This window comes from Ochotona curzoniae, unplaced genomic scaffold (genome assembly GCF_017591425.1).
Source record: "Ochotona curzoniae isolate NIBS_2020 unplaced genomic scaffold, NIBS_Ocur_1.0 contig_2321, whole genome shotgun sequence".
Lineage (NCBI taxonomy): Eukaryota > Metazoa > Chordata > Mammalia > Lagomorpha > Ochotonidae > Ochotona > Ochotona curzoniae.
This window is the reverse complement of record NW_024465421.1, coordinates 15,795,075-15,807,554: the sequence shown is the minus strand read 5'-3', so window position 1 is coordinate 15,807,554 and position 12,480 is coordinate 15,795,075. Positions and strand designations below refer to the sequence as shown.

Below are 12,480 nucleotides of genomic sequence, written 5' to 3'. Positions count from 1 at the left end.
ATACATCCACTGCAGTGTTTCATATCCTGCTGTGTTGCAAGAGAAGTTCAGCTGAATTCTATTCCTGGCCTGTATGTTTGCATCCAGCGTCCTTAGGCAATGGGACAATGATAATGAATACTGTGGCAGCTTGGCTTCTGCTCTACACTTAATCTTAGCCAAAAGGCCGAGAAGTGGTTTGACTTCTGGTCTTAATTAGAAATGACATGTGATAAGTCAGTCTGTTGGGCTGTAAGGTCCTTATCAATGAACTTTAAGCTATCACGAACACTTCATTGCCGAACATAACTATGTCCTCCCTCTAGATTTCAAAAGAAATACGTAGTTATTTCTCATCCAAGTTTGGTCTTGCCTTATTCACTCCTCTGTGTACTTCCGGCTCATACTGCATCTCCTTCAGAGTATAACTTTGAAAAAAAGTAACAGGGGAACCATTCGGACAGTAGCAGCATTTCTGGCAGACTATTTGCAGAAAGAAAAAACTTAATAAATATAAAGCAAATATGTCCAACAGCAGACACACTATTATAAACAGTGACAAAGGCGTGAAGTTATACTCATGGTCCACTCTCTCCACACGGGGGTTAGAGTACAGATTTATTATTTCTTATTTATTTTTATCTTAATTATTCATGTATTTCTTTGGAAAGCAAAGAGACCACAATAACCAGGTTGGTCCAGGCTAAAGCCGAGAACTGGGCGCTCCATCCGGGTCTCCCACAGGAGTGGCAGAGACCCTACTGCTTGCCATTACCTGCTTCTCAGAGCAAGCATTAGCAGGAAGCTGGAATCAGAGCAGAAGCTGAGGTGGGACTTGAACCCAGGCATTCTAATACAGAATGTAGGGATCCCCACAAGGGGTCACACCCCAATGCTTCCTTTCCAGAGTGCAGCTGTTAAAGTATAAACCAGATATTACGCCTTTATTGAAAACCAGTGTACTATTGTGATTAGGTAAAATCCAAACACCTTCTAATCCAAATTTTTCTCAAAGCCCCTTGTCTTAAACACCCTGTGTGTGCATTAGACCACTTTTGGTGTCACATAATAGAAAGTCTTAATTCTGAGTATCTCCAAAAATAGGAGGACTTAACTCATATAACCAGAGATGCGAGTGGGAGGACTGGCCTCCGGGATGATTCATGGAGCTGGCCGTGGCGTCGGGGGAGAGCAGGTTCCATGCCTCATCTAGGGGCTCCGCCATCCACAGCACATTAGCTGGCCCTCACAGTGTTTGGGTGTGGCCAAGGTTGACCCCAGCCATCACTTCCTTCCCTGCCAACCTCCTGTTTCAAGCAAAGACTCCACTTCTCTTTCTTGGGTCTTTCCTAGAAGCCTCCCAGCCACCGCCCCCCCCCACACACACACAGGACACAAGTCCACTCTGAGCTCAGGAGAAAGCTGAGAACGGGTTCTGACCAATAGAGAAGAGGGAGAATAGATTTGGGTAGGCAGTCCATGCCTTCTGCCACCTGCGTGGCTGCTTCTGACCTTGTGATCTGGACATTATCCTTGTTGTTCCTTTTGCTTGAAAGACTCTTCCCCGCTCCCATCTGCACGGTTGGCTGCCTTCCTCAGTAAGCTGCACTGTCAGCCTCTCCCAGCGCCTCCCTTGCTGGTTATCTGTAGACCCCACCTACACGTCCTTCTTCACCATATTTATCATCCTTGAGATTTACAAGTAGCGCTTTAGAAGATGTTGCTCTCCACTCCAACAAAGGCCCCTTGATTCCCTGCTCAGCCCTCTTGAAGCAGTGGAATATGGCTTGGAACAGTGCCTGACATATAATAGCTTCTCAGGAAAATACTGGTTGGAAGAATATAGCCAATAAATTCAGCAAGGAAAGACGTGCCACATTATCAGCCATCAGGGCGGCACAGGTGAATGCCACTTCCTACCCATCAGGAGGGCTGAAGAAATAAGTGCTGGCAAAGAGGGGGAGAAAGTGGAACCATCAGACGCTGCTGATGGGAAACCAGCCTTAAAAGCTTAAAAACACGGGAACAGTGTTTGACACAAGGGTTTGTTACTGCTTGGGATGCACGCATCTGACAATAGAGGGCCTGGCTTGAGCCCAGTCCTTTTATTTCCCACCCAGCTTCCTGCTAATATGCATCCTAGGAGTCAGAGATGATGGCTCAAGTACTTGGGTCCTTGCCATCCGGAGATCTGGAGTTCTTGGCTCCTGACTTAAATGTGCCGCAGCCCTGGGTGTTGCAGACATTCAAGGAGTGAATCAGTGATGGAAAGTCCTTCCCTTGAATATTTAAAGACCACAAGGGAGTAAAAGAAAATGACACACACTGACTTAGAGATGACAGCTTCCTCTGATGAGAAAAGGAGAATGGAAGAATTTTAGCTGTATCCGTCTTATTGTTAATACACTCATATTAGCTGGGAGCGCAGCCTGTACCACCTCCTAGCTGGCTTCCTTACCTGGGGCAAGTTTCTTGATCTATTTTTATCTCTGTTTCTGATCCGTAAAATGAGAATATTACCTGCCCCTTCCATGGGATCGTGGGTTAAAAGCAGAAAGACATTGAAGAAAATGATAAAATGTTAACTAACATCTGTTTTCTTCTTTTACTGGATATATCATGTATGCTTACACTGGGCCATGACTTAAAATTTAAAAATATGTATTTTTAAATTTTGATCCTAATGAATGTTTCCACTCTCATTGTGATGAGGCGGCCAAGGAGGCAAACATTTAGAGTAAGTCTCAGGAGCTTAGAGTTCAAGTTCTAGTGTTGGCCCACAGCCTGCACCGCCCCCATAAGCAGAAGGTAGCATATCCTGGCAGCAAGCTGGGTGTTTCTGATACAGAGGGTGAACCCAGAAAACCCTGACTCATGCTGTTGACGCCCAAGGAGTAAAGTCCCTGAGAGTTTCGATGCCCACAGAGGATAGGTGAACAGAAGGGTATGGCTCAATGTTCACAGCCCCCCAGAGTTAAAGCATCTGATGTTTCCCTAAATATACCACTGGCGGGGGGCGGGGGGAGGGGGCAACTGCATTGATCATAAGCCCACAGAGGTGGGAGTTGACACAAGGTTAACATCTGCGGGAAACGGACACACACCCTAGCCACTATTCCACAGTCCTTAAGCACAGTTCTCTGGCAGGCAGCCCTGTTGGTCATCTCAAGTGTCCGACTCATGGTGGGTGGTGTTTGTGGCCGTTTGACACTAATGTTCTTGATGTTTTTGTTAAGGCAGCTAAGAATGGAGCAACAGGCGTGGAGCTCGACATTGAGTTCACTTCCGACGGGATTCCCGTTCTAATGCATGATAACACGGTGGACAGGACCACCGACGGGTCTGGACGCTTGTGTGACTTGACATTTGAGCAAATCAGGAAGCTCAATCCTGCAGCAAATCACAGGCTCAGGTAGGTAGTTGACCGTCACGTAGATGTAATCTTTTAGCTTTCCATGGAGTTCCCGATGGTTGCTGGAACCTTCTAGTTATCTCATCTGTTCCAGGAGAGTTGTTTTGTTTTGCTATGGTGTGTTTTGAAAGCTATATACAGGTTTCCCAAGTAATAAGCCGGTGCCAGGAACAACAAATAAGGCATGTATGTTTTTAATCTTTCCCACTGAGGCCAGATTATTGTGTGAATTATTCTCAAGGTAATAGCCTTGTCTAGTTGCTAACATGGCAGTTATGCTGTACTGCCATTTCAGTTACAGATTCATGAGGCTGAGAGCAATTGTTTGTTAATCTTGTCGCTGGCAAGTGCACCAGGAAACATGCTATTCTTTCTTCTTTTTTTTTCGTTACCATTTTATTTGAATAGCGGAGAGAGAAAGAGATGTAGAAACAGGTGGAGCAAGCCCTTCCATCCACTGGTTCACTCCCCAAATACCCATAATAGCTAGGACTGGGCCAGGTCAAAACCAGGAGCCCAAAATCCAGTTTGCATATCCCATGTTGGTGGCAGGAACTCAAGCGCTTGAGCCACCGTCTGCTGGATTATCAGAAGGCTTAAGGGGCACCAAAGGGGCCAGGACTGCAACCAGGCACACCAGTGCAAATACAGGCAGCCCAAGTGATGACATAAAGGCTCCAGCCTTCAAAACCTGCAAGGATTATCACCTTTGTACTTCACTCTGTTATTCTTTGGATCTTTATAACCAACTTCAAAGGAATCATAAATTTCCAGGAATGGAAATATCTTCAGTATGATGTAGAATAGCTCTGTCCAGTGGAACTTCCAGTATTGATGGAAATGTTCCATGTCTGCATTGCTCAAAATGGTAGCCGTACATGGCTACTGAGTGCATAAAATGTAGCTAGGGGGCACGGCGGCATGGCCTAGCGGCTAAAGTCCTTGCCTTGAACACGCCCGGGATCCCAGATGGGTATAGGTTCACATCCTGGCAGCCCGCTTCCCATCCAGCTCCCTGCTTGTGGCCTGGGAAAGCAGTCGAGGATGGCCCAAAGCTTTGGGACCCTGCACCCATGTGGGAGACCCGGAAGAATTTCCTGGATCCTGGCTTCGGATCGGCATAGCATCAGCCGTTGCGCTCACTTGAGGAGTGAATCATCAGACGGAAGATCTTCCTCTCTGTCTCTCCTCCTCTCTGTATCTCTGACTTTCCAATAAATAAATAAATAAATCTTTTTTTAAAAAGTAGCTAGGGAAATAGGGGGAGGGCTGAATTTTTAATTTAAATGTAGATAATCATGGGACTACCATATTATATGCTACAGATTGGTCCAGCTTTTGGAGACAATCTCAGAAAAGTTCAGTAAATTAGTCAAAGGTGAATAGCTAGTTCCTAAAGTCACCGAGATGTAAATCTGTGTATTCTAAATTTGTTTTTCAGTGTTTCAAGTTAGTCCTCCTTCAACCCTGGTGTGGTTGAGGAAGCAGCTCAGGGAAAGCATCCTCTCCTTTGCACTGGGAGACATTGGTCAAAGATTCACGCTACTAAGCTTTCCTGCTTTCCTTTTTCCTACAACATGCTGTTCCTCTTCCTTCTCCTGCAGGAATGATTTCCCTGATGAAAAGATCCCCACCCTGAGGGAAGCTGTTGCAGAATGCGTCAAAAACAACCTCACCATCTTCTTTGACGTCAAAGGCCATGCCACTATGGTCAGTTCACCCTGTGTGTTACAGAGGCGTCGTACTTCATTGCTAACTGCTCCCAAAATTGACTATATATTTTCGTAAATTATTTTTGCAAATTGTGTCAGTTTCGTAGAAGTGTACAATGCACAAAACACACACACACACACACATCTTTAAAGAAATAATTATGGAACTTTTTAACCTTTTAACCCTTCATGGAACCTTATAATACCCCTGATATTCTGCAGCCAGCACAAAATGCAAATCAAGTTTTGTTTTCGCATGAAGCATTGACAACAGAGCTTAAGGGAAGATTAAAGAGGCATTTAAAGGTAGGCCAGGAATCAAACACAAGACAAGCTACTTCTGGCTTATCTGTTACCGGGGCTTGGCTGTACAACCAGGGACTGCATTTATGGAGAACACCCATATTACAAGCTTCTGATTGTCAGTGGGGTACCTTTCATGTAGTTCATTCCTCTAATTTCTATTTCTTATATATAGTTTTATGAGTTGAGGAGTTATACTTTTATCAGAAAACTAGTGTATTTTCTTCAGGTACATATGGTATTTTCAGATAAAATCTGCTGAAATTTTATGTTTCAACTCATAAGCATATATTGCAATGGGAAAATATGGTTTAGAAAATTACTATTAGTTTCTTCAAATATGTTTGACATTTTAAAATAACTTTTGCTGAAATCTTGTACTTGCACACATACAAATATATTTCAGTGGGCATGAATAGCGAAATGATTCCGATTACATTGTTCTCAAAAAAAAACCCAGCTTTTCCAAGTATAAGTAGGTTGTGTCTTCCTGTCTCCCCACCCTGCCCCAATCTGGGCAACTTGAATGTTCCTCTCCATTCCTCAGCAATATCTGTAATCAGTAATGGTCCCCTGCTTGGTCAGAATTTGGAAGATGCCAGTTTATTTTTTATTAACCCCTGGATATGTTAGAAACCAATTCTTAAAACCTAAAATGTGAACATACGTTTACATTAATTTTAGAATCGTCAACTTCCATTTTGGAAAAAAGAGATTGGAAACTTACTGGCAAATTGTAGTTGTATTCCTCTAGACTTTCTAGTTGATCTGGAATCTGCATTTTTACAAACATGGATTCCTGCCTTATACTAGCTCCAGAGGAGATTCTGGAAACATCTAGGGTGAGGTCAAGGAACTTGTGTTTCTAATGAATACTTCAGGCTTTGATGACAATGGGGCCCGCTTGTGGGAACAGTGACAGGTTTTGCATTTCGCCCACAATGTACCGACCATTGTACTTATTGTTAGAATAAGAAAAGGAAAAGAAAAACTAAGGTGAAGAACTCTTGTATTTTTAGCATCGTGCTCTTTGAGCTTTCTGGATGGGTACTCACAGGAGTCGAGCCAAGACTGGGTGAGGACATGGGGATCTAATTCTCCAGGTCAGTGGTGTCCAGGGGCAAGTGCTGGCCACAAACTGGAGCTAACAGAGTCCCACAGCCAAGATCATGGGCTTCAGGCTCCAACAGACCTTGACCGAGCTTGATAACTTACTACAGGGTGGCCTTAACCTTGAATGTTTCCTGGGTATCTGGAAAGAAACTACCACATAGGGTTATTGGGAGAATTAAATAAATAAGAAAGGTGAAGAATCCATGTGTCAGTTCAAATATTGAGAAAACTTGGGTCCTACAGTCCATAGTACTATCAGTGGATATTATTCAGTTATGAATAATACCTTTGCTTTTTTTTTTTTATGATGAGCAGGGATGCATTTTGTTGCTGTGTTTAGAGACCGATGTGTGGGGCATGTTCCAAGAATTAGCAATATTGCCCATCCAACAGGATGTCTGCTGACTCTTGATCTTGTTAGCTGCCACTGATGTTAGTTCCGTAGAGTCACAGTGTGTCAATATTTAAATTCTAGCATTGCTCCTTCATTTCTTAGCTACATGACAGCAAGAAATTTCTGTTCATCCGGGAAACACTGGGAGGTTTCTCTCTTCCAGATCTATAGCTCAGTTTTTCCTCTTGCCACCCCCTTCATGTCGGTGACAGACGATGGACCCTTTTAGACCCTGGACTGAGAGAAATCTGTCCTCAGCTCATGCTTCCTCCATGCAAGCCAGAGGGTGACAAAACTGTGTGTATAACAGAACTTTCCGTAGTGGCCAAACTGGGCTCTAAGGAGGAGATTTTAGAAGTTGGCACCTGACCTTCTGGCCTGCAGCTTGCCACACTTTCCCCACACTATGACACCCACGGATGAGCCTCCCAACAAGATGGGGGCATGCAGCAGCTCCCCCACTGCTTGCTGTGGCTGACATGAGTTAAAGGTGTACCCCATGAGTGGTATACCGATTGATTCAGTGGAGTCATACGGTTTCAGTGTCCCTTATCCAAAATGCTTGGCATCACAAGTGCTTTTGGATTGGGGAGTTATTTTTTCAAATTTTGAAAAGCTGGCATATTCTTACTGAGGTAGTTAGGGAAGTGACCTAAGTCAAAACAGGAAATGCATTCAGGTTTCATTGACATCCTATCCACGTAGGCTGAAGGCAGTTTTGCGCATTAAAGCTTGTGCGGGAATGTTTAGTAGTGAGGGATTTTCAAATTGTGATGTCACTGTTGGAGCTCAAAACACTTTGGATTTTGGAAGCATCTCCGATTTTGGATTTTCACATGAGGGCTACTCATCTATGTTTAACTCGCTGCATCTGTCATGTTTTAATAGATATTAAGGACATGAATCTCTCTGTTTTGTAGGCAACTGATGCACTAAAGAAAATGTATATGGAATTTCCACAACTCTACAACAGCAGCGTGGTCTGCTCTTTCTTGCCGGAAGTTATCTACAAGGTAAAATTCACCAGTTTCCTTGTGTTTGATTTCTAGACATAATAGCAGTGGGCCACATAAGCATGAGTTAAATGGAGCCACGCAAGATCATGCTTAGAGCTCTTTTAACAAGAGAAATTCCGGAAGAGAAATACACTCAAATTTTAAAATGCATGAATCCACTTCAGCCTTTGTTGTTTAATAGATTCATTTTGATTTCTTTGATAACATTCTCAGAGTGGAAGGGAATTCTGTGTCCCTACTTCTCACTAACTGATTGACAATACATTAAAAAATAATAATAAATTCAGTGAATTTAAAATGTGCATAAAAGTAGAGTGATACAACGAACCCCTCCTGCAACTAGAGTTCTGCTTGTTTCATCCAGGCCCCTAATGATAATCCTCAGTGTTCTTTCAGAGCAAACCATCGTTCCCTGCATCCAGATAGCACTAAATGTCTTTAGAAAGCAGCTGAGCCCAACACAATGGCTTAGTGAATAAAATCCTTACCTTGCAAGTCTTAGGATCCCATATGGGTGTCGATTTGTGTCTCGGCTGCTTTACTCCCCATCCAGCTCCCTGCTTGTGGCCTGGGAAAGCAGTAGAGGACGACCCAAAGCCGTGGGCCTCTGCACCTGCATGGGAGACCCAGAGGAGGCTACTGGCACCTGGCTTTGGATTGACTCCGTTCTGGCCGTTGTAGCCATTTGGGGAGTGAACCAGAGGATGGAAGATCTTTTTCTCTGTCTCTCCTTCTTTCTATAAATATGATCTGTCTTTCCAATAAAAATAAATAAATCTTTTTTTAAAAAAAAAAAAAAGAAGAAAAGTGGTGCCCGTTAAACAACATAGTCAAAATGCCTTTGCCCCATCTAAAAACTATTACTAGTAAGTCTTTAATGTCAACAGATGCCAGCATCAGTGCATAAATTGTCGCTTGTCTCAGAAACATCATAAGCAGTTTTTAGTTTGTTTTAACAAATTATTTATTTAAATCAATCAATAAATTCTGCATGTTACAATAAATAGAAGATCCAAGTTCTCTTTTGTGCCTTGCTTTGTATTTCCTGAAGAAGCGAGGTCAGTCCAAGTTTCACGGATTATGTCCTATTTCCTCTCAGTGTAGTCCCGGCTGGAGGCCCGAGGAGACCGGGGTTGGCTGTCCAACGGGCACACCACCCCACCCCTGGCTGATTCCTGTCGTCTGTGCCTGTTGATGCTTGGGGGCCAGGGGTTGCAACATGTTGAGTTTGACTTCTGTCATTTCCTCTTCGTGGATTAGCGAGAATCCTTTTGTAAAAAGAGAAGTTCTGCTCTGCCTTGTAGTTGCGCAACAGGCAGAACACACACTTAATCTTTCCCTGTACTGATTAGTTTCCAAAACAATGAGTTGACTGTGTTGCTCTTGGGCAGTGAAGGTGGAGCCTGCTCGGCTGTGAGCTATGATGGAGATGTACAGTCCCCGGGATGTACCCTCGCCTGATGCCAGAGGCCTTGGCCAGGGGAGGTCCTGTCTGCAGAAGGCCGGGACAGCACTGGCTAAAGGAGCACCTTCCACGTCCTCTGTGTCTCCCCTTGGCCCTGACTCTCAGTTCCCTCACCTCGCTCTCCCACCCATGTACTTTCCAACCCTCTAGGGACACCCAAGCTGTCCAGTCCCCCTGGGAATGAGCCTGGGTCCATCCTCAATGAGTTTGGATCCACCATCTCTGGCCAGAACTCAGATCAATAGCCAACTAAAAGCTTGTTTCTGAATGATAACTCTGCGATCAATACATGTACAGGGGATTGGACATCAAACAATGTGTGCATGTGTCAGAACATCACACATCATGCCCCCATAAATACGTACAATTTTTATATGTCAAACTTTTTTTAAGTTTATTCTCATACCATTATTAAAAGTTGATCTTTTTTTAAAAATTTATTTTTTATAGGAAAGTCAGATATACAGAGAGGAAGATCTCCCACCCATTGATTCACTCCCCAGGTGGCCATGATGGCCAGAGCTGAGCCAATGCGAAGCCAGGAGCCTCCTCCTGGTCTCCCATGTGGGTGCAGGGTCCTAAGGTTTTGGGTTGTCCTTGACAGGCAGGGAGCTGGATGGGAAATGGGACTGCCACGATACAAACAGGCACCCATAGGGATGCTGGCGTGTGCAAGGCGAGGACTTTCATCACCAGGCTACTGCGCTGTCCCCTAAAAGCTGATCTTGAGGGCCAGCATTATGGCATAGTGAGTAAAGCCACTGCCTACGATGCTGGCATCCCATTTGGGTGCCAGTTTGTGTCCTGGCTGCTTTACTTCTGATCCTGTTCCGTGTTAATGTGTCTGAAAAAAAGCACCAGAGGAAGTCCAAGTCCCTGGGCCTTTCCATGGAGGAGACCAAGAGGAAGCTCCTGGCTCCTGTCCTCAGCCCGGTGCAGCCCTGGGCATTGCAGCCACTTAGGCAGTGAAGAAGCAAATGGAAGATTCTCTCTCTCCCTCTCTCTGAATATGACTTGCAAATACATCCATAAATCCTTTTTTTTTTTTTCGAGCCAGTCATTTTCTCAATGCGCAGAGTTGCAGCGCTTAGGATCGTGAGAGAGGGCTCTTGCTTGCTCTGTGCACCAAGCACTTCACACTAATCACGGTCCTTTCTCCAAGGCCCAACGGTGGAGGACCTGTTAGGAGACATGAGGGCAGCCTGCACGCTGCGACCACCTCACTGGCTGCATCTCAGCGGGACTGTTAGGCTTCCACATGGTGGTGATTCCCATGGCACCATTCCTTTTCAGATGAGACAAACAGACCAGAATGTGATTACGGCTCTCACTCACAGACCCTGGAGCCTCAGTCACACAGGAGACGGGAAGCCACGCCACACGTCCTTCTGGAAACAGACCACGTTTGTGATCCTGGACATTTTGCTTGACTGGAGCATGCACAACATCCTGTGGTACCTGTGTGGGATTTCCGCTTTCCTCATGCAGAAGGATTTCGTATCCCCGTAAGTGCAAAGGTTTGGGGGATTTGGAGATTTATTGGGTTGTTGGTTTTAATCTCCTGGTACGCTTCCTGGATGTTCTGGACATAGGAGAGTAGACGACCCACGTTGATTCCGATCCCAAAGTGGGTTGTGTCTGCGTGAAGTTGGAATGCTTCTTAGGAGGAAAGAGTTCAGATGTGTCACTCTGATTCCAACACAGCTGAATCAGTTACTCTTTTTTGTTTTGTTTTTAGTGCATTTTAAACAAAAGATGAACCTGTCACTGTGGTGAGAGCACGGTAGCATTTCTTGCCATTGGCTCCCTTTGAAAACCAACACAAGATCCAGGGCAGGGCCACCGTGAGAATGCTCTCTGGGCGCCTGCCTTAGGCCTACCAGTGTCCTTCCTAATCTTCTGTCCCTCACAGATGGTCCACATCTCCCAAGGAACTTGCAGTTCCCAACCCGCCATCCATCTTCAAATCCATCTTTGGGCCATTTTGCAGCTGTTTGTTTGCAGTGCCTTAGAACTGTCAGTTTCATTTCTATCTCAGGCATGCTTGCATTCCACACAGTAAATAAATACTTGGCAAATGCCTATGGAATTGCACGGTGCTTGCTGTACTAAAAAAAGTTACAGCAACGAAGCACGCAGGACATAGCTTCTGCCCTCGTGGCCCCAAGAGAAGAATGTGGTGTGAGGTAAGGCCAGACTGAGGCACAAGGACTAAGTCAGGCCCACCTGCAGCAGCTGCTGAGGCCGGACATTGAGCAGAAGTCAGGGTGGTCATCAGGGGCCAGGGGAGTGTCTAAAGCTGTGATGTCATGGGGGTGAGGCCCAGCCCAGGGAGCAGTGCAGGGGCCGGTCAGTGGGCTCCATCTGGCTGTGTCGCAAAGCCCATGCTGAGTGGCCGTAATAGGTTCCTGGGCCAACCAGTCATGACCCTAACAGGACTGATGTTTCCTCTTTCTGCAGGGACTACCTGAAGAAGTGGTCAGCTAAAGGCATCCAGGTGGTAGGCTGGACCGTGAACACCTTTGATGAGAAGAGCTACTACGAATCCCACCTCGGTTCCAGCTACATCACTGACAGCATGGTGGAGGACTGCGCGTCTCAGTTCTAGACTCAGCCTCCCGAGAGGAAGCTCGGGTTCAGAAGCAGGCCCACTGGTCCCTGAGTAGGGGTATCAGTTCACCCCTGGCGCCAGCCCGAGCCCAGGGGACAGGGGGACTCACCCAAGCAGTCGACAGCAACTGCATTTTTTTTTACCTGAACTCAAAGCAGACCCTGTGTTGCCACCGTGCTCCACGGAAAGTTCAAGTTCAGTGCTGTTGCTCTTAAAACTCTGGGTCTGAGGTAAGGCACAAGAGCGTCTCCCACCCCAGCCAGCCAAAGCACACATCAAGACCCAGTGAGGACCAGCACAGACCTGCTCTGCCATGGGGGCAGGGGGATGCGGATGCACATGCATGGGACCTGCATGACCACTCAGAGGTGACATCCACAAACGTGCCACACTTAAGTAACTTATTTATAACATGTTGACGATGTACTGTAGATATCAAACTTGTGCGACCACACTAATAAAATCATTAAAAGGA

The 12,480-nt window shown here is 45.5% G+C and overlaps 2 protein-coding genes across 6 annotated transcripts in view; one reads left to right on the top strand and one right to left on the bottom strand.

Moving 5' to 3' along the window:
- Positions 1-1,571, bottom strand: part of CCP110 (centriolar coiled-coil protein 110) — a 25,792-nt gene extending 24,221 nt beyond the window's left edge. The window contains exon 1 of the mRNA XM_040973277.1: positions 1,492-1,571. The gene's annotated coding sequence lies outside the window, so the exon portion shown is untranslated. The remainder of the gene's footprint in view (positions 1-1,491) is intronic.
- GDE1 (glycerophosphodiester phosphodiesterase 1) overlaps positions 1-12,480 on the top strand; it is a 14,517-nt gene extending 2,037 nt beyond the window's left edge. For 2 of the 5 annotated variants that reach the window (XM_040973286.1, XM_040973285.1), the window contains 5 exons: positions 3,216-3,391; positions 4,996-5,101; positions 7,834-7,926; positions 10,688-10,899; positions 11,855-12,480. In XM_040973286.1, the coding sequence (XP_040829220.1) occupies positions 3,216-3,391; positions 4,996-5,101; positions 7,834-7,926; positions 10,688-10,899; positions 11,855-12,002 (735 nt within the window). In that variant the 3' untranslated portion in view covers positions 12,003-12,480. Of the gene's footprint in view, positions 1-2,904; positions 2,924-3,215; positions 3,392-4,995; positions 5,102-7,833; positions 7,927-10,687; positions 10,900-11,854 lie in introns of those variants that run through there. The other 3 variants (XM_040973289.1, XM_040973288.1, XM_040973287.1) reach the window with 3 other exon arrangements.